At 35.9% G+C, this 21,911-nt stretch overlaps 2 protein-coding genes across 2 annotated transcripts; both read left to right on the top strand.

Moving 5' to 3' along the window:
* Window positions 1–13,379: 13,379 nt before the first annotated feature.
* On the top strand, window positions 13,380–18,256 carry LOC104246563 (proteasome subunit alpha type-5-like). The gene is made up of 9 exons (XM_009802376.2): window positions 13,380–13,575; window positions 13,682–13,763; window positions 13,849–13,929; window positions 14,355–14,468; window positions 14,567–14,668; window positions 15,937–15,995; window positions 16,980–17,082; window positions 17,769–17,834; window positions 17,916–18,256. The coding sequence occupies exons 1-9, from the start codon at window positions 13,562–13,564 to the stop codon at window positions 18,006–18,008; spliced, it is 714 nt and encodes a 237-aa protein (XP_009800678.1). The 5' UTR covers window positions 13,380–13,561; the 3' UTR covers window positions 18,009–18,256.
* Window positions 18,257–19,852: 1,596 nt separating this feature from the next.
* LOC104246562 (uncharacterized) lies at window positions 19,853–20,305 on the top strand. The gene has a single exon (XM_009802375.2). The coding sequence runs from the start codon at window positions 19,853–19,855 to the stop codon at window positions 20,303–20,305; it is 453 nt and encodes a 150-aa protein (XP_009800677.1).
* Window positions 20,306–21,911: the final 1,606 nt, after the last annotated feature.

Genomic DNA, 21,911 nt, shown 5'->3' with positions numbered 1-21,911 from the left:
ATCTTTTACCTTGTATTGAGTATTATACTGAACCCTACTCTTAAATATATGAGCTAATGTTTTGGCACCTGCCCTAAGGTTTTTAAACATAGGGTCACATGTGTGATTATGATTTAAGGTTTTGATTCTGTAGAGATTTAGGAAAATTTCCTTTTCTTATTTCCCACATATGTTGTACAGAATGCAAATTTATACACCTAAAAAATAGGAATGATGACTATGGACAATTACAGCTATACTAAGTACAAGTGTGTCATTCTTTAATATGTTATCCTACTCATTGTTTCCACTATGACATGTGCATCTATAATTACATTTGGATATTGATGTTCTGGAAGGAACAAGTGCCTTCCAGCTGTATCCACTGTGCTACAAAAATGGACTGGATGTGTTAATAAATTGGGCTAGACCTTATGATATATTTGGGCTTCCAGTATTTTGTTTATTTGGACCAATATGTTATATTGGCCCAGTTTCTTGTTTGAGCCCGATAGCCCCTGAATCATATGTGCTGGTCTTCCATTCTCTAGGTCATTTGAGACACTTCTGCTTTCATCTCTTCTTCATCTTTTTCTTTGATTGCAGCTGCTCTATGTCGACCAGCTCTTGATTTAGGGGCCAGGTTGTGGATTTCCAGTCCAACACCCCCCCTCAAGTTGGAGGTTTGAGAAAACAGACCCAACTTGGAGACGATGACCCTGTGTAGAGGTACGGAAAGGGGTTTTGTAAGGATGTCGGCTAGCTGCGATTTGGTCGGAACAAAAGGCAAAGAAATGAGTCCGGCGAGGTACTATTGGCTGACAAAATGACAGTCAATTTCCATGTGCTTTGTGCGTTCGTGGAAAATGGGATTTTTTGCGATGTGAATAGCCGCTTGGCTATCTGAGTGAAGGGAGACTGGCAATGAGAGGGAAAATGAAAGATCTGTGAGGAGGAGTACAAGCCATGTAAGTTCTGAAACAACCTTCTTCATAGACAGATATTCGGCTTTAGTAGAGGAAAGGGATATTGAAGATTGTTTCTTTGATTTCCATAAAATAGGGGATCCTCCGAGGTTGATGTAGAAACCACTGATTGAGCGACGAGATTCCGGACAAGTTCCCCAATCAGAATCACAAAAGCGGTTAATTGTAAAGAAAAGGTCTGAATTCATGAAAAGCCCAAGTGATGTGAAGACAACAGATAACGAAGACAGTGTAAACCAGCATTGAAATGAGGTGTACGGGGACTTTGCATATACTGGCTTAGATGCTGAACTGCGAAGGAGAGGTCAGGGCGAGTATGAGTTAAAAAATTGAGTTTTCCGATCAGTCATCTGTAGATGGTTGGGTCTTGAAGAGGTTCGCCAATATCAGCTCGAAGCTTGCAACTGGGGTCTAGCAGAGATGAGACTAGCCGTGAATCAAGAATACCAAATTCAGAAAGAAGCTCCCAGGTGAACTTTCTTTGATTGATAATTAGTCCATTTTGTTCCCTTAGTAGCTCCATGCCAAGAAAATAATTAGTTTCTCCAAGATCTTTAATTTGACTTCCAAATTGAGGAATTCTTTGAGATTAGAAAGCTCTGTAGGGTCATCTCCTATTATAAGTATGTCATCGACATAAACAGCAATAATAGAAATTCCAGCAGTTGTCTTCTTGAAAAATAGAGAATAGTCGTTAAGAGAATGAGAATATCCTTTGAAATTGAGTGCACCAGTAAGTCGTGCATACCATTGTCGGGAAGCCTGTTTAAGTCCGTATAAGGACTTTTCTAACCTGCAAACATGATTATTAGAAGGTGAAGGCAATCTTGGGGGGAATCTCATATATACTTCTTCCTGTAGATCACCATGAAGAAAAGCGTTATTGACATCTAATTGAAACAGTTTCCAGTGTCGTTTAACTGCAACTGCTAAAATACATCTAAAAATTGTCATTTTTACCACTGGACTAAAAGTTTCAGTATAGTCTATTCCTTCTCTTTGAATGTCCCCGCGGATAACTAGGCGAGCTTTAAATCTTTCAATGTTTCCATCAGATTTGTATTTAACTTTATAAACCCATTTACAAGGTAAAGATTTCTTGCCTCTCGGTAGTTCAACCACGTCCCAGGTTTGATTAGTTTCCAAAGCTAGAAATTCTTGTGTCATTGCTTCCTGCCACCTGGGATGTAAAACTGTCTGGGAGAAACTTGTAGGTTCAACGATGTGAGAGATAGAGTTAAAAAAAGACTGGTTTGTAGGAGAGAGGTCAGTGAAATTCATAGTAGTAGGTGAGATTGGTGCTGCAAGACAAAATTTGGTTAGATCAGTCAAGTGCACAACATTGCACACATAATCTGCCAGATATGATGGTGGATTGTGGTCCCTAGTAGACCGCCTTAGTTCAGGTGGAAGGGGTAGGGAAGATGGAGAGGAAATACCCTTGGAGATAGGAGATGAGGTAGGAGCGTTGTGAGGTGAAGTTATGGAAGGTTGTATAGGGGAGTTAGAATCTGACTCTGTGGATAAATGGATATCTGAGGGAGAGAAAATGTGATTCGGGTCTTGAATAGTAGAAACTTCTTTAGGAAATATTGGTTGTTCAGATGAAGGATACAAGAATGGAAATATGTCCTCATAAAAAATAACATCTCGTGAAATAAAAATGGCTTTAGATTGAAGATCCAACAATTTGTAGCCTTTCTTTCCAAAAGGATAACCTATAAAAACACACTTGACAGATCCAGATTCAAGTTTTGCTCTGTGATGAGGTAAAGTAGATGTATAACATAGACAACCAAAACATTTGAGAAAATCATAAGATGGAACTTTTCCAAAAAGAATTTCGAAAGGTGTTTTGAAATTAAGAACTCTAGAGGGAAATCAATTTATTAGAAAAGTAGCAGTTAACAAACAATCACCCCAATAGATGGTGGGGAGATTAGGTTGAAAGAATAGAGCCCTGCATGTCTCTAAAAGATGTTTGTGTTTTCGCTCAACCACTCCATTTTGTTGTGGTGTGGCAACACAAGAGGTTTGACGAAGAATTCCATTAGAGGAATTTTTTTTGGAAAGAATAGATCCTGATCCTAATTCTAAAGCATTATCGGAACGAATGATTTTAATTTTTGTGAAAAACTGTCTTTCTACCATTATTAGAAAAGATTTTAAAACTGAAAAAGCATTACTTTTTATTCATAATAGATAGGTCCAAGTTGCTCTACTATAGTCATCCACTATAGTCAAAAAATATCTATAACCGTCATGTGTTGGGAGCTTGTAAGTCCCCAAGTATCAACATGAATTAGTTGAAAAATGGAATTTGTGTTTATATGACTTGAAATGAAAAGGCAACTTTGCCTGCCTAGCTTGAGAACATACATCACAGGGATGATTAAATGAGGCAAGAGAAGAAAAATGAAAATTTGATAGATTTTGCATGCTAGATATGGGCATGTGCCCCAATCTTTTGTTCCATAGGCTTACATTAGAGTTGACTCTAGCTGAACAAGAAACTGAATGAGACACAATGTGCTTCTTAAAGTTGTTGCAAGAAAAAAAGACTTAAAAAATGATTGATTTCCATGAACTAGTTTGGAACTTAGAGAAACTGGATTAAGTAGATATAAACCTTCCTTCACTTCACCAACTACCACTGGCCTCTTCAGTGAAGGGCCCTGCAAGAATGTACCAAAAGATGAGAAAATCAAGGTACACATGAGTTGTTTAGTGAGTTTGTGAACTAAAATTAGATTAAACTTGAAATATGGAACATACAACTCATTATTTAGGATTAAATCTGGCAGAACATGGACACTACCAACTTGACTGAACTTAAGCTTATATGAATTCGACAGATTGACGTATAGAGATTTGGTTAGAGGCTTTATATTAAATAAATTGAAATGATCAAAAGTCATATGTTCTGAAGCTCCTGAATCTATTATCCAGGAGGTAGAATTCATGTAAGGAAAACAGGAAAGACAATATAGATTAGGGGCATTGATGGTTTTACCAGCACAGTTGGCACTAGCATTTGCATTAGAACTCTGCTCACCCTGTTGTACCTTTACTTGTTGAAGAAGTTGATAAAGCTGACTGAATTGTTCTTCAGTTATAACTTTACCTGCTGTATTTTCTACCATTGTGTTTGCTGACAAAGCTGTGTTTTCTTCATACATGATTGCTGCATTGCTGTGAGTTCCTCCATGATATTTTCTGGATTTGGTGAACTTGAAAGTGGAGGTAAAACCAATGATTCTATAGCATTTATCAATGGAATGACCAGGTTTCTTGCAATAGTTGCACATCAGGTTACTCTTCTTTCCTTCAAGGTTTGCTTTGAATTTTCCTTCCCCATAAGCATACTTTTGAAATAGGTTTGCTAATTTCCTGCCAGAAAAGCAGTTTCGACAGGGTGTTGTGCAACATGAATTTCCCTTTGTTTCTCATCTTGAATGAGAAGAGAGTAGGCTTGATTGACACTAGGCAGAGGGGGTAAGCATTAGAATGTTACTCCTTACAGCTGAATAGATATCATTAAGTCTCATGAGGAATTGGATGAGCCTGCCATCTTGAAGGGATTTGAAAGTCTTTGATTTTCCTCCACAGTTGCATTCACATGTACAATGCACACAAGTATTCAAGGTATCTAACTCATCCTAAATCCTTTTCACCTTTGTATAGTAACCTGCTATATCAGAGGTTCCCTGTACTATATCACTCAACTCCTTTTGTAACTGATAAAGTTGAGCACCATTACATTGCCCAAATCTAACTTCAAGTTCTTTCCAAATCCCATTTGCAGTTTTAGAATAAAGGACACTTTCAGCTATGTCCTTAGATAGAGAGTTCAAAATCCATGATATAACCATATCATTGCAGCGATTCCAATGCTTAAAATCAGTGGAAGTCACATCTGATTGATAAAATGTTCCATCGATGAAACCAAATTTGTTCTTGACAGAAAGTGCAATAATTATGGCTCTACGCCATCCTCCATATTCTTTTCCATCAAAAACTAAGTTGACAAGAACCATTCCTGGTGAATCAGATGAATGAAGGTAATAGAGGTGAGTGGAATCGATGATGATAGCAGCTGGTTGGTTAATTGTTCTAGCTGCAGAAATATTTAAGGAGTCATCTGTGGAGTTTAGTGCCATTTCAATAAAAGAGAAAGAAAAAAAAGCTTCAGATAGCTATTGCTCTGATACCATGTAGAGATTTAGGAAAATTTCCTTTTCTTATTATCCCACATATGCTGTACAGAATGCAAATTTATACACCTAAAAAATAGGAATGATGACTACGGACAATTACAGCTATACTAAGTACAAGTGTGCCATTCTTTAATAGTTATCCTACTCATTGTTTCCACTTTGACATGTGCATCTATAATTGCATTTGGATATTGATGTTCTGGAAGGAACAAGTGCCTTCCAGCTGTATCCACTATGCTACAAAAATGGACTGGATGTGTTAATAAATTGGGCCAGACCTTATGACATATTTGGGCTTCCAATATTTTGTTTATTTGGACCAATATGTTATATTGGCCCAGTTTCTTGTTTGAGCCCGATAGACCCTGAATCATATGTGTTGGTCTTCCATTCTCTAGGTCATTTGAGACACTTCTGCTTTCATCTCTTCTTCATCTTCTTCTTCGATTGCAACTGCTCTATGTCGACCAACTCTTGATTTAGGGGCCAGGTTGTTGATTTCCAGTCCAACAGATTCTAAAGGTGCCATTCCTGCCATCTTTTGATATGAAACAAACAAAGGGGCATTCATCTTGGCACTTATATCTGACCCTAGTGGTATCACTTTTTTTAACCCTCAAACCTTTACGATTAGCTATTGCATAGAAGTTTATCATCTTTCTGGCCTCAGTCATATCCTTAAATGTTTGACCCTTCTCTAATTTCTTATAGTTCTCCAATTTATAGCTCATATCCCTCCTTCTTTCTTGGCTAAAAGCCTCAAGTTCTTCATAATTATAATCAAATGAAATTGAATCATCAGACTCACAATCACTTATACTACTTTCTTGGTGAGAATCTACATCGACATTTACAATGTATGTTTCAGTATGGTATTTGATATCTTGAGCAAAAACCCTCAAATCTCAATCATCTACAACAAAGAAATTTATAACTCTAAAATCCTTACTGAATAAATACTGCAAGATCCTCATACCATCATCATCTGTTACCAAGTAATATCTTCCAGAAGGTCCAGTTACTAAAAACTGTTTGGTTTTTGTAAACCCTAAATTCTTTGTAAACTCATCACAAATAACAGCAAATCGAACACCACAAGATTCATAACCAGACAAAACATGCAACAGATTCTGATTATGTAGAAGTTCATGTGAAATTATCTGGTTACCCCCATAGTGGAAAACCAGGTCAACATTCTCAATCATCTTCAATAGCTTTCACATGAAAAGGAATAGAAAAAAGGGACAAAAGATGGACCACATCCATAACTACACAACAACAATTATCAATTAAAAATCATAATAAATCCTAAAAGACAAGAAGCTGGCTACCGGGACCATAAAATATTCCAATAAAGACATCAAAAAACTAAACTTTAGATATAAAACCAAGTTTTTAAATCATTTCCTCTTACAACAACACCAAAAAGAAAATATTTCTTTAAATAGAAAAGGGCCAACAAACCCTAACTCCACAATAAAAAATTATAACAATGATTAGTAGTATACCTTGATTTTCCAGATTTCACTATCAAAAACTTAATTTATGTTCCACTTTCGACTAGCAAAACCCTCACAAACAAAGTCCTAGAATGAATAGCCTAGAGAAGTATAATATTCTTGTTATAAAATAAAGACTGTAAAGTAAAGACAAGCATAAAGAGAAACTGTTATATTATTCGAATTCAAACTGATGTACATAATGAACTGAAATCTCTTCTATTTATAGAAGAAAGGAAGTTGCTGTGTAAGCTGCTACTATACCAGATATGGATAATCTTCTACTGAGAGAAATGTTGATCCATAACGGAGTGCTGAAAGGATAAGCTTAGTATATCCGATATGGATAATCTTCTACCGGGGGTAATGTTTATCCATAACTGGTTACTGAAAGGATAAGCTTATTATACCCGGTATGGATAATCTTCTATCGGGGGTAATGTTTATCCATAATTGGGTACTGAAAGGATAAGCTTATTATACCCGGTATGGATAATCTACTACCGGGGGTAATATTTATCCATAACCGGGTACCGAAGTGATAAGCTTCTTCAGGAAGCTTATTTCCAATAGAGTACTAAATAGATAAACATATTTACGGTGGAGTCCCATATGGATAAGCTTCTTCAGGAAGCTTATTTACAACAGAGTACTAAATGAACATCCATAATATAATATATTTATAACACTCCGCCTTGGATGTTCATTAAAAGATAATGTGCCTCATTAAAACCTTACTAGGAAAAATCACGTGGGAAAAATTTCCAGTGAAGGAAAAAGAGTACACATATTTAGTAAGATGCATTGCTAGGTGCCTCATTAAAAACCTTATAAGGAAAACCCCATGGGAAAAAACCTTAGTAAGGGAAAAAGAGTGCATCGCGTATTTTACTCCCCCTGATGAAAACCTTGTTTCAAATATTTGAGTCTCCGCATTCCAATCTTGTATACCATCTTCTCAAAAGTTGAAGTTGGCAAAGATTTAGTGAATAAATCTGCTGGATTATCACTTGAACGGATTTGTTGCACATCAATGTCACCACTTTTCTGAAGATCGTGTGTGTAGAATAATTTTGGTGAAATGTGCTTCGTTCTATCTCCTTTTATAAATCCTCCCTTCAATTGGGCTATGCATGCAGCATTGTCTTCGTATAAAATTGTGGGTCTTTTCTCACATTCCAAACCACATTTTTCTCGAATAAAATGAATTATTGATCTCAACCATACGCATTCCCTACTTGCTTCATGAATAGCTATTATCTCAGCGTGATTTGAAGAAGTAGCAACAATAGATTGCTTTGTGGAGCGCCATGATATGATAGTACCTCCATATGTAAATACGTAGCCGGTTTGAGATCGAGCTTTATGGGGATCAGATAAATAACCTGCATCTGCATAACCAACAAGGTCTGCACTATCTTTGTTAGCATAAAACAAACCCATATCAAGAGTTCCCTTTAAATATCGCAATATATGCTTAATCCCGTTCCAATGTCTCCGTGTAGGAGAAGAACTATATCTTGCTAGTAAATTAACAGAAAATGCTATGTCAGGCCTTGTAGCATTAGCAAGATACATTAGTGCACCAATTGCACTGAGATAGGGTACTTCGGGACCAAGGAGTTCCTCGTCCTCTTCTGGAGGTCGGAACAAATCCTTATTCACTTCAAGTGATCGAACAACCATTGGTGTACTCAATGGGTGCGCTTTGTCCATGTAAAAGCGTTTTAAGACCCTTTCTGTATAGGCAGATTGATGGATAAAGATCCCGTCTGCTAAATGTTCAATTTGCAGACCAAGACAAAGTTTTGTCTTTCCAAGATCTTTCATCTCAAATTCTTTCTTAAGATATTCAATTGCCTTTTGGAGCTCTTCTGGAGTTCCAACAAGATTTATGTCATCAACATAAACAGCAAGTATAACAAATTCTGATGCCATTTTCTTTATAAAAATACATGGACAAATAACATCATTTATGTAACCTTCTTTCAGCAAATATTCACTAAGGCGATTATACCACATGCGCCCAGATTGCTTTAAACCGTACAAAGATCTTTGTAATCTGATTGAATACATTTCCTGAGATTTTGCTTCAGGCATTTTAAATCCTTCAGGGATTTTCATATAAATTTCATTATCAAGTGAACCGTACAGATAAGCTGTAACTACATCCATTAGATGTATTTCAAGCTTTTCATGTAGTGCTAAACTGATGAGATATCGAAATGTTATGGCATCCATAACAGGTGAATATGTTTCATCAAAATCGACTCCAGGTCGTTGTGAGAATCCTTGTGCAACAAGGCGAGCTTTGTATCTTTCAACTTCATTTTTATCATTCCTTTTTCGCACAAAAACCCATTTATGACCAACTGGTTTTATACCAGCAGGTGTTTGGACTACTGGTCCAAAGACCTCTCTTTTAGCAAGTGACTTCAATTCCGATTGAATTGCCTCTTGCCATTTTGGCCAATCAGATCTTTGTCGACATTCTTCGACAGATCGAGGTTCAAGATCCTCACTATCTTGCATAATATTAAGTGCAACATTATATGCAAAAATATTATCCACCACTATTTCAGATCGATTTAAATTAATCCCATCACCGATCGAACTTATTAAAAGTTCCTCACTCACATGAGCTTCGGGTTCATTGATTTCTTCAGGAATCTCAGAACTAATCATTTTGGGTCTCTTCAGGAGATCCCTTAATAGTATCATTTTGATCATTTGTCAATTTTCTTTTTCGAGGATTTCGATCCTTAGAACCCAAAGGCCCCTACCACGTTTCAGTTGTGCTTTAGGTTCACTAGCTCTCATGCTAGTAGATGGTCTTACTGGGACATCAATTCGGATAGGCACATTCTCTGCTGGGATATGTGACTTAGTTATCCTTTTCAAATCAGTAAATGCGTCTGGCATTTGATTTGCTATATTCTATAAATGGATGATCTTCTAGACCTCCTGATTACATATAGGGGTACGGGGATCAAAGTGAGATAATGATGAAATTTTCCACACAATTTCTCTTTTGATTTCCTTTTTCTCTCCCCCTAATTGTGAAAAATTTGTTTCATCAAACCGACAATCTGCAAATCGAGCAGTAAATAAATCTCATGTCAATGGTTCAAGATAGCGAATAATAGAGGGTGATTCAAACCCAACATATATTCCTATCCTTCTTTGTGGTCCCATCTTACTACGTTGTAGTGGTGCTACTGGCACATATACAGCACATCCGAAAATTCGTAGATGGGCAATATTTGGTTCATGACCAAAAACTAATTGTGACGGAGAATATTTATTATAATGTGTCGGTCTAAGACGGATAAGTGATGCTGCATGCAAGATAGCATGGCCCCAAGTAGTAGTGGGTAATTTTTTTTCATAAGTAGTGGTCTTGCTATCAATTGTAGGCGTTTAATAAATGACTCTGCAAGGCCATTTTGAGTATGAACATAAGCCACATGATGCTCAACTTTTATCCCAACGGATAGATAATAATCATCAAAAGCTTGAGATGAGAATTCTCCTGCATTATCAAGGCGAATAGCCTTTATAGGATAATCTGGGAATTGTGCCCTTAATCGAATTATTTGGGCTAATAGCTTTGCAAACTCCAGGTTGCAAACGCCAGGTTGCGAGATGATAGTACATGAGACCATCTTGAAGATGCATCTATTAGGACCATAAAATATCTAAACAACCCACTTGGTGGGTGAATAGGTCCACATATATCCCCATGTATACGCTCTAAAAAGGCAGGGGATTCAATACCAACCTTCATTGGTGATGGTCTAGTGATCATTTTTCCTTGATAACAAGCATCACAAGAAAATTCGTCATTTGTAAGAATCTTCAAGTTCTTTAATGGATGCCCACTCGAATTTTCAGTAATTCGTCTCATCATTATTGATCCGGGATGGCCCAAACGGCCATGCCAAAGCACAAAAGTATTTGAATCCGTAAACTTCTGGTTTACGATAGAGTGTGCTTCAATTGTACTAATTTTTGAATAGTATAAGCCAGAAGATAAAGTTGGTAACTTTTCTACAATGCATTTCTGGCCAGAAATATTCTTTGTAATACAAAGATATTCCCTGTTCATTTCATCTATTGTCTCAACATGATACCCATTTCGGCGGATATCTATAAAACTCAACAAGTTTCTTCGGGACTTGGAGGAGAACAATGCATTGTCTATAATAAGTTTTGTTCCCTTAGACAGAAATATTATGGCTCTTCCGGAGCCTTCAATCAAACTTATATTACCAGAAATTGTTGAAACATTTGCTTTTTCCTTATGCAAATAAGAAAAGTATTTCTGATCGTTGAATATGGCATGAGTTGTTCCACTATCAATAACACAAATATCTTCATGATTTGTCTTTGATCCAAACATAATTTGAGGGTTATCCATATTCTTCAAAATAACATAAATAAAATATATTATAGTAAACATCATTATCAAAGCATAACTTTTATTTATGTACAACAATTACATAACCATACTATCTATTACAAACAACAAAAATTAAAATATTTACATTTCTACAGATTCACTACCGATTACATGACTTGTTTCTCCTTCTGGGAGTGCAAAGTAATCAGCTACATCCAAATGCATGAAGTCTAAATTATCTTCAGAAATAAAATTTGCTTCAACATTTTTCTCTGTCTTCTTCAGGGAGGCTTGATAAAGCTCAACCAGGTGCTTTGGCGTACGACAGGTACGTGACCAGTGCCTTTTTCCTCCACATCTGTAGCATGCATTTTCTGCATTTGGCGCTTGCACCGCTTCATGCTTTTGTTCCTTCCTTTTCCACTACTGGTGGTGAGGAGGCTTCTTTGGTGCATTATTATTACCATGATTGGGGTTTCTTCCCCGACCACGGCCATGACCACAACTGGGGCCACGACCTCTTCCACTTTAGCTTGGTGGAAGTTCGTCTCATTCACTTCAGGGAATGGACAAGAACCAGTAGGTCGGCTTTCATGATTTTTCATTAATAGCCCATTATGTTGCTCTGCTATAAGAAGATGTGAGATAAGTTCAAAATACTTTTTAAATCCCATCTCTCGATATTGCTGCTGCAGGAGCATATTCAAGGCATGAAAAATGGTGAAAGTTTTCTCCAACATATCATGATCAGTAATATTATCACCACATAATTTCAATTGGGAAATAATTCTGAACATAGCAGAATTATACTCACTGATAGATTTAAAATCTTGTAGCCTTAGATGAGTCCAATCATAACGTGCCTGTGGAAGAACGACCATCTTCAGGTGGTCATATCTATCTTTCAAATTATTCCACAGTATGACTGGATCTTTAATAGTGAGATATTCCATTTTCAGGCCCTCATCAAGGTGATGGCGTAGGAATATCATTGCTTTGGCACGGTCTTGGTTTGATGCCTGATTTTTATCCTTGATGGTGTCTGCCAGACCCATCGCATCAAGATGAATTTCAGCATCAAACACCCAAGACATATAGCTTTTGCCCGATATATCCAGGGCTACAAATTCAAGTTTAGAAAGATTTGACATTATTTAGGAAAAGAAAGTTCTTACCTCTAATACTTTCAAAGTATTTGCTCGAGATGTCAGAGTCTCGTGCTGATAACGTGTTATAAAATAAAGACTGTAAAGTAAAGACAAGTATAGAGAGAAACTGTTATATTATTCGAATTCAAACTGATGTACATAATGAACTGAAATCTCTTCTATTTATAGAAGAAAAGAAGTTGCTGTGTAAGCTGCTACTATACCAGATATGGATAATCTTCTACTGAGAGCAATGTTTATCCATAACAGAGTACTGAAAGGATAAGCTTATTATACCCGATATGGATAATCTTCTACCGGGGGGGGGTAATGTTTATCCATAACTGGGTACTGAAAGGACAAGCTTATTGTATCCGGTATGGATAATCTTCTACCGGGGGTAATGTTTATCCATAACTAGGTACTGAAAGGATAAGCTTATTATACCCGATATGGATAATCTTCTACCGGGGGTAATATTTATCCATAACCGGGTACCGAAGTGATCAGGAAGCTTATTTCCAATAGAGTACTAAATAGATAAACATATTTACGGTGGAGTCCCATATGGATAAGTTTCTTCAGAAAGCTTATTTACAACGGAGTACTAAATGAACATCAATAATATAATATATTTATAACAATTCCGAGAGTTATGAGATAAAAACGAGGATAGATTGTGGTTAAAAGAGCAGGATTGGGTCGGGTCCACTTAGATTATAATGGGTCAGGTTAAAAAGTAATTTAAAATATTAATTAAAAAGTCAAATAGTCAAATCTTATTAATTGATAATATAATTAACTCTAATGTATCCCTAAATTATTTTCTGTTGGGTAGGGAACGAAAAAGGGGCATTTTTGGCCCAAGGTATTAATAGGAGGGGTAGGCCAGGGTCAAAGTTTTAACGGAGGGCAAATCCCCTCAATGTCGCGTAGTAGAGGGGCATTTTTGGTCCTTTTCCATATAACTAATGCATAATCTATATGTATGGCTAAAAAATAAATAGTGAATTTGACCGACTATTTGTGTAAATCTTCTTTCAATGTGTTCTCACTTTGAGCCCAAGGCATTTCTTGGGCCCAAGACTTTTATCTCCTCCTTCCCAAGTTAATGGGCTTATATCCATTCAGAATACGGAGTAAAAAGTAAAGCAACAGTCCAAATTCCAAAAAAATAGACCTTTGCTTGCAACTATGGCTTGCTAATCAAGTTTAAAGAAGAAGAAAAAAGTAATCTTCAGTTCAAACAGAACTCGGCTTAACTGGGCAAAGCTATTACAGTACTTCTCTGCATAGAGATTCTGAATCTGTGACAGATATCAACAGAGAGATGTTTCTCACTAGGTAAAATTTGCATTTTGTTTGGGGCTTAATTCTTGATCTTGTTTTTTCAACTAAATCGGAATGAATGATTTTGTGTTTTCTTGTGTTTTGGGAATTGGGTGTGAAGAACTGAGTACGATAGAGGTGTTAACACCTTCTCTCCTGAAGGCCGGTTGTTTCAAGTTGAATATGCTATTGAAGCCATCAAGGTAAGATATTTTCTGAGTGTAAACTTTTTTTGTGTGGCTGAAATAGCTGATGGATATTGTTGTTATTTTATTCTAATTTTTGAAGCTGGGTTCAACTGCAATTGGATTAAAGACTAAGGAAGGAGTCGTTCTTGCTGTGGAGAAGCGTATTACTTCACCCCTTCTGGTTTGTAACCCTTGTTTTCTCTATTATTTTTTAATTGTTATTATTATTTGAGGTCGGTTATATGTTAGTACTTCTATATTGTTTTGATGATTAGGTTCATGTTTTTGTGCATTGGACTTCACAAGTCGTCGTGGTATCGAGAACTGATTTTTACTTCTTCCTGGACTGTAATTGAGTGAAAGTTAAATTTTTTAGCAATAGTTCACCAATTAGAAGTGCTGGTAGAGCTTCACCTAGTAAAGTGAATTATGGATTTGTGGAATATAGGATTGGGTATCTTCCTGATGATGAATGATAATCTTTTTGTTTATTGCTTGCTTGACTATGATTCAAATTCCTGCGCTCAAAAATAGGTAACATGCTAGTCGCCTGATATTTTATTCTGTGTATTCCTCGTTCATGGAACAGTTTTGATATTCTTATAGGAGCCAAGCAGTGTGGAGAAAATTATGGAAATTGATGAGCATGTTGGTTGTGCAATGAGTGGATTGATAGCTGATGCACGGACTCTTGTGGAACATGCACGAGTTGAAACTCAGGTATTTAGGTCATCTTTCTCGACCTTCAAGTATTTGTATGCTAGTGGTAAATTGCTGACTTGGCCTTGTTGTTTTTCCCTCCCTTCCCCTTTCAATAGAACCATAGATTCTCTTATGGTGAGCCCATGACTGTTGAGTCCACTACACAAGCTCTCTGTGATTTGGCCTTGCGGTTCGGTGAGGGCGATGAAGAATCTATGGTGAGATTCTTTTTACTTTGGTGTAGTACTTTTTTTAAGTTAAGAATTCGTGGTGCCTAATTTTTTAGAAAGCATAGTTCAATTCCCAATATTATCTTTTGTGTTCCCTATTTATTTTGATTAAAATGTGTTGGAGCTAAATGGCTGACCTTATATGAATTGGAATTTAGATTTTTAAGCTATTTATAGTCATTTGATCGAGTGAATAAGCAGGTGCTTTTGTGTTTTGACTGTGATGTTTCTTTTATGTAATTTAAGAAAACCATCAAGTACTTCATGTGACACAAGGTGAAAATAAATAAATAATCAGTCATAATCTTGTTCTCTCCTCTTTGTGTCTTACCAAAGGACTTGTGCATGTACCACAAGTGCTTTTGGACATTGCCTGTGCTGATTTTAGAATGAAAAAAAAAAGAGGTTGGTGATCATTGTGAAGATTGTTAGGTAGCGCTCATCTCTCTATTTGTCTGTATCTCAATTTACAAATTTATTTCAAATGCTCCTGCACTATATAAAAATATGCCAGCTGGGTAGTGATAGATCTCGAGGCTTGTTGTGGGTTATGAGATCTTCCATGGTGCTAGGATTGTTATGATAATTCATTAACTATATAAGTGCATGCACTCTTCTCTTTACATTCTATATCCTAAGGAAAAAGGATGCAAGATACTAATAAACTTTGCCTGTAAAGAATTCATGAAGTTAAAATGGTGTAAAATAGCTGTTTAATTTGGTTCTACATAGTGTAGGCTGGACGAAGATAAGCTCACTCTAAGACGAACTTTTTGTTACAGGGAGGTAAGAGCGGCTGGCATTGATTTATTTTTGGAACTTAGCCCGTTTGTTATCATGGAAAAAGAAGGGAAAGGGGTGAAAAGCGGCAAAAGGGTTGTTTATGATGTAATTATTTTGTTAACTGATTATCTTATTTATGGATAAGTTATAATGGTTGAGTATGAATTAATCTGATTGAAGTTACCTGGTTAATTCTAATTTTATTCTGCTGCGTGCATTTTCTCTAATGACTTTATCTAGTTTCTTCGTTCCCTTTTTATTTCATAATACATTCTGAAAAATTGGATGTCTGGTGAATCTTAGTGCTGTTGAAAAAGCTTATCGGCAGAAATAGACAGTCTTCCATAGGTTTTATAAATGACTTACACATCAGCAGGAATAGACAAGCTTCTGTTATTGTTATCTTTTGAGTACTCTAAATTCAGATTTCCCACCTTTATGTGTTAACGGTCTATCTCGTTTGTTTTATGCAGTCCAGACCTTTTGGTGTATCCCTTCTCATTGCTGGTCATGATGAGAATGGTCCTAGCTTGTAAGTCTTTGCCTCTCTTGGATAGTATGGGAAACTATGATATTTTGTTTACTATATTTCTTCTCTCTTTTGGTATTGAATTGAAATCTGATAGAGTTGCCAGGATATCATCTTTCAGAAACTTCCTTCTTTTCCCAAATTTGCTTTTGAATATGTCTGCTTTGACTTTGTCTAAGTTGGACTGGATTTCGAGAAACAATACAATATTTAAACCAGCAGTTCTATCACATCTCAGATGCATTAATGCTTAATCTCGTGGACTTACAAGTTACAATGTCCATGAAGTTAATAAAATTCACTTAATTTGCTATGACAATTAAGCCTCATGCTTATTACTTAATAGGCAAAATTGCATTTTTGGTGCCTCATTTTTAGGGGTCCTACGTTCTGTCTTACTTTTTTTTTAGTTGTGCATGTAATACCTTAACTTTAACATTTACGAGCAAATATGAGACCTCGTCATGACAATGTCAACTTTTGGATGGGAAAAGTCATATGCCTGCACCTATAATGGCTCAAAACTCCTTCTCCCTTATTTGCTCGTGTTCTCTAAAATCTCATCAAGTCACTATAGCATGCATACAAATCATCTTAATATAGTATGAACATCACTTGTTTAATTATAGAAACATTTTCAATAGATATTGAGGGGTTTTAATGTAAAATGAATTCTATCTCAATTAGTTGAAAAGTTCTTGAATTTTAATTGAATATTAAGTACTCAAGAAGTCAACAAATCACATTCTTGGAAATGATGTTACCAACTAGCCATGATAAATTGGGCTTTTGTGGTATGAACTGCTAAAATCCGACATCTGACTATATTTTTTTTCCTAAGAGAATGGGATTCAGAATTTCATAAACATACTATTAACAGTACATAGTTTATCCAAGTACTCGGCTGCCATTACTTCCTAAACCCTGGTTGTGGGTACCAATGGACATAATTTCTAGATACTGAATATAGACCAATTTTATGTGCAGGTACTACACTGATCCTTCTGGTACGTTCTGGCAATGCAATGCTAAAGCTATTGGGTCAGGTTCTGAAGGTGCTGACAGTTCTTTGCAGGAGCAATATAACAAGGTACCTAAATTTCCTATTTTTCTAGTGAAATCATGCCCTATCGTCATAATTTTGGTCCAGTCTGCAGCAGCTTGAGGTTGAATAGAACGCTACTAATGGAACATTTAGGAGTTAGCAATGGAACGTGTAGGAATAACTGGTCCTATTCTTTTTTTCATTCATCCTCGTTTAAATTGATTGGATGCTTGAGCGCTTAGAGACTTTCATGAGTTCCTCATACATGAAGTATCTTCCGTGGAAGCCCGAGAAGTAGAGGGTTTTTGTGATTTTCTTTATTTCCCCCCTAAATATCTCAGGTTCAAACTGGATGACCTTATTAGGTCGAGTAGCTAGTTGGGATGGTGATGGGCTCGCCCACTTGTACGCTTCCAAACAAGCACACTATCCTTCCGTGTCTGAAAATAGATGTGTAGAACTGAACATTCAAGAAATCTCATTTCCCATCTTAATAATTTTGGTCCAGTATGCAGCAGCGTGAGGTTGTTTGATGCTATCAACCACCTTCAACTCCTAAGCCACACTCTCTTCTCTTCCTCTGATAGAGAAATGTATAAAATCATTAACCTTCTACTCAAAAATCCTAATTGTAGGTGGCAGGTGGCTACTCCTGGAACAGAAACGCTAGTGTTTAGCTTTCATATGCTTCTCAAATCTGATCTAAAGTCCATTATCTGCTTTTTCTGCAGGACCTTACCCTTAAAGAGGCTGAAACCATAGCCCTGTGTATTCTTAAGCAAGTGATGGAAGAGAAGGTAAGCTTCGTGATTTTCTTATTTTCATGATTTTATTCTTGGTTTCTGTATTTGCTGAAAAGCTCCAACTGTTTGATGCAGGTGACTCCCAATAATGTTGATATTGCAAGGATATCTCCAACTTACCATCTGTACTCACCATCTGAGGTGGAAGAGGTTATCAGCCGCCTATAAGAAAGAATGCTATAATGCTCACCTGGAGTTCTTTTATTGTATTTTCCCTTCTTCCAGGGCTGGAGATTGATTGAGACAGTGTTTTCTGTATGTTCATTACATTATTTGCTCAAGGATTTAAGAGTTTTTTGGTCCATCCCTTGTTGCTTATGAAGTGGGATTGGTTTTTACATCCTGAAGAACATAAACGATCTTTTCTGATGATCGTTTATAGAAATGCATATTTGGGTTTCCATTTCTGTTTTTAATATGCTTCCTCTTTGGTCTCTTTTTGCTTTCATATCCCTTTGTTTTTGTGGTTGGTTTTGCTGCCCCTCGTCAGGAAAGTGAGAGGAAGTTTCTTATTGTAACATAAATGTATATGGTAAACCTTTCTCCTAACATGCCTTGATTGCCAAAAGGAAAGGCGATAAAACTCTTCACATCGGGTGTTTATACTAAATCAACAAAATATGTAAACATGTGTTTGTATATACATATTGTTGGCTTTTCATGGTTAATTAGTATATATATTCATATTATATGAAATTACTTAACCATGATAGGTTAATTTAATTTGGGGTAAACATTTGGTACGGATAAGTTATTACCGGAAACAGTCTACAATTCTCCTAGTTTTCATTTAGTTCCTTCAATCAAATGCAATCCTAACATCTAGTATTTTGGCTAGTAATGCTCAAGAATACATTTCTAGCTCTGCAAGTTATAGGTAGAGTAAATCAAGGGGTACTCCATCAAATTAATTCTAGCATGGGCGAGTAATTGCAAGTCCTAGGACACATACTTTTGACTTTCGTGCAATGAGGGCGTGAGACCCATTTATGCTTTTGCTATAGTTAAAACAAAAAATCTGTGTGTTTTCTTCCGATGAATGATGAGAGGAGAGCTAATACTAACTCTACTATGTAATAAGTAATGAATAATTATTCAGATTTTGAGTAGAAAATCCTCTTTCGCTATCAAAATATATATCCAATATTTGCTACGAGTGAAATAATAGAAGATCATTGAGTATGTAATAAGAAGTTCAAGAGAGAAAAGAAGATGCAAACCAGAGTGAAAAGCCAGATATATCTGAAAAACACAGGTATTATATCCAGTATTTTAGGCCTACAACATTTTAATAAAAGGTCAGCTGCATCGAGAAGCACAAGTTAAGCGAGTTTACTACGTAAAACAGTGCACATAGGAAAAGTTCCTGTGTCATATACTCACCGTCCAATAATTACTTTATGGTTTTAACCCTTTCTTCATCAATAAATTCCCTCTGTCTTACTTAGAGATTTTAGAGATTTCAGATTCAAGCTTTAAAAATGGAGAAATTCTAGATAAGGAATATTTTTTTTAATGGACCCCATACGACCCGAATATGAATTAGTCGGATCAATAAGACTTAAATATCAGATAGCTAAGCGAAAGAGATTTCACCAATAAAAAACTTAACGACCCACGTCACTAGAAAAATTAAAGAAAAATGTTTTTGAAATTAAGGGGAGGAAATAAAAGAAAAGGAGGGGTAGGTGGGAGGGAGTTGAAAATCATTGGTTATGTAAATCTGAAGTCTTACATTTCGGATCTAATTGCATGAATGTTCCACGGAATGTTAACATTACCACGAGGCAAGAATTGTGAACTGTGTATTCTTTCCCATAATATAATCTCCACTAGAAGTCTATTCTTCCCTATTCCCTAAAACTAATACTATCCCACAAAAGGATTAATACTCCAAACTCCAACAATATAATCCCCTCTTTGATTCTCTCGTTTCATCACCATTTCCAAACGCAGTAGAGAAAAACAAACCATTACTACTACTACTACTACAACTTCACTTCAAAATCTTTATGGGTAATCTCAAGAATCTTTTGATCACCCTTCTCCTCCTTTCCTTCTTTCTCCTCTCTTCCTCTTCTTCTTCTTCTTCTTCTTCTTCTTCAAACAAATTCCAACCCAGGAATCTTGGGTCATCACTATCAGATAATAATAAAGCTCCATCTCCATATGATCAGTATGATCATATCAAGAATTCAGAACCATTTAACTTCTTGAAAAAACAAGCAGGAGAAGGAGAAGGGCTACAGTTAAGTACTAAGGATAAACGGAAGAAAAAGAAGAAGGCGAGACTAAACATGAAGAGGAAAAGAGACAATAAAAATTCAGAATATTATTCCAGCAGAAGCTTTTCAGCTATGCTTCCTAAAGGTTTTGTGCCTCCTTCTGGAAATTCCCCTTGTCATAATACCTATCCCAATTCCGTCACCTTTTTCTGTGATCTTTCCACTCCTAAAGTACCCTAAACATCTCTCTTTAGGGTTTATATAAATATATATATATATATATACACGTACTCTGCATTTTAATGCTTTCTTGAAGAAGAATATATAGAGGAAAAGTCACTTGAAAATGATGAGTTTCTTGATCATCACAGTGAAAGATTTGAAGATGATTTTTATCCCATTATTACTTAAGCCGAGTTTCTTAAACGTCGACATGTCCATATATTTACAGGTTAATTTTCTTGCTACTGTATCTTCTTGAGAATATACTGTGTAAACGGCAAAATCTTGTAAAAATAGAGGGAGAGTTACGTTTTGCAATGGTGGATCAATTATTCTGAGAGTTAGCTAGCTGTTTACTGAGTAGTACTAGTACTATATTTTCATTTCATTAACATTACGGAAACTTGTTGAGTACAGTATAGTACACTAGCATATTTTTCCATTTCTGTTGAGATTGAAAAATTACATTGAAATTAGGTATACCCATGTCTTCTAATTATGCGATTATTACGAGAATAAAGTAGGCATGTATTTTTCTTTTTGTATTATTTCTGAGAATACGTATTCTCTCATCATGTTGAACAGTTGATGTCTATTATTGATTGGTTGATCAAGTATAGCACGTACTGTAGAACGCAAAATGTCTAATTTTGTAAAACAAGCAGCATATTTCTGCAATTGTTAAGTAAATGTATTTTTTTTTTGACGATTTTACTGAATTTAGTTGAGAAATATTTTATTCATCGTAATACACGGAAATAAAATTAAGAACTAACTTGCAGATAAATACTTGGACCTTTTTATATTGGGTCTAATTAGGAGTCAACTATGAACATGACTAAATCCCTAGTTTTTATTGTTTTTCCACTAATTAATCACCTATAAAATTTCAACTTATTTACTATTCTTACATGTGAGTGTGCTATCATATTAAGAAAGATGTTTGCTGTTTTGACTTCTAAGTATGTTTCGTACGTGTAGGTATTTCTTGTTTGACTAGAGAGTCGAATAGTAACTAAAACATAAAATTTAGTTAAATATATAGCAGTGAAATAGGAAGAAAAGCATATGGAAATTCCATCAATTGAGGGACTTTGCTTGCTTCATGGCTCATGGGGGGTTAAAATTTGTTACTTTCCGTTTACTCCATGCATGCATGATAGTCTAACTCTGCTCTCGATGTTACAGAATCCTATACCATAGAGTTTGTACTTATAAATACCAAAATTCTACCTTATAAATATAGTTTAACGCATATGCCGTCAATAATTGTACTTTACATAATATGCCAAAAAGCTAAAAAATAACACAATTATTATTGGTGAAGTTAGAATTTCGCAAAGAGTGTTCAGCGTTTAAAATATAATATTGATCTATATATATGCACAGTAACCGACGAAGGTTGCTCAACTAATAGCTTCGTCCCCGATGGTCAAAAATTTCCTTGAAGAACTTACTTATCAACAATGTTTAAAATTAGCAGGACATATAATTGTGTCAATTGGATATATATCAGCGATTAGATATCTATGGAAAGTCTCTCTATAAAGTTGCATTGTCACTGAAAATTGTAACATAATAATTCAACTATAAAAAGTCACGACTAAAAATCCGGAAAAAAGCG

Source organism: Nicotiana sylvestris, chromosome 2 (assembly GCF_000393655.2).
Source record: "Nicotiana sylvestris chromosome 2, ASM39365v2, whole genome shotgun sequence".
NCBI classification, from domain to species: domain Eukaryota; kingdom Viridiplantae; phylum Streptophyta; class Magnoliopsida; order Solanales; family Solanaceae; genus Nicotiana; species Nicotiana sylvestris.
Note: the sequence above shows the minus strand (reverse complement) of the source record. Positions and strands in the feature narration are given on the sequence as shown.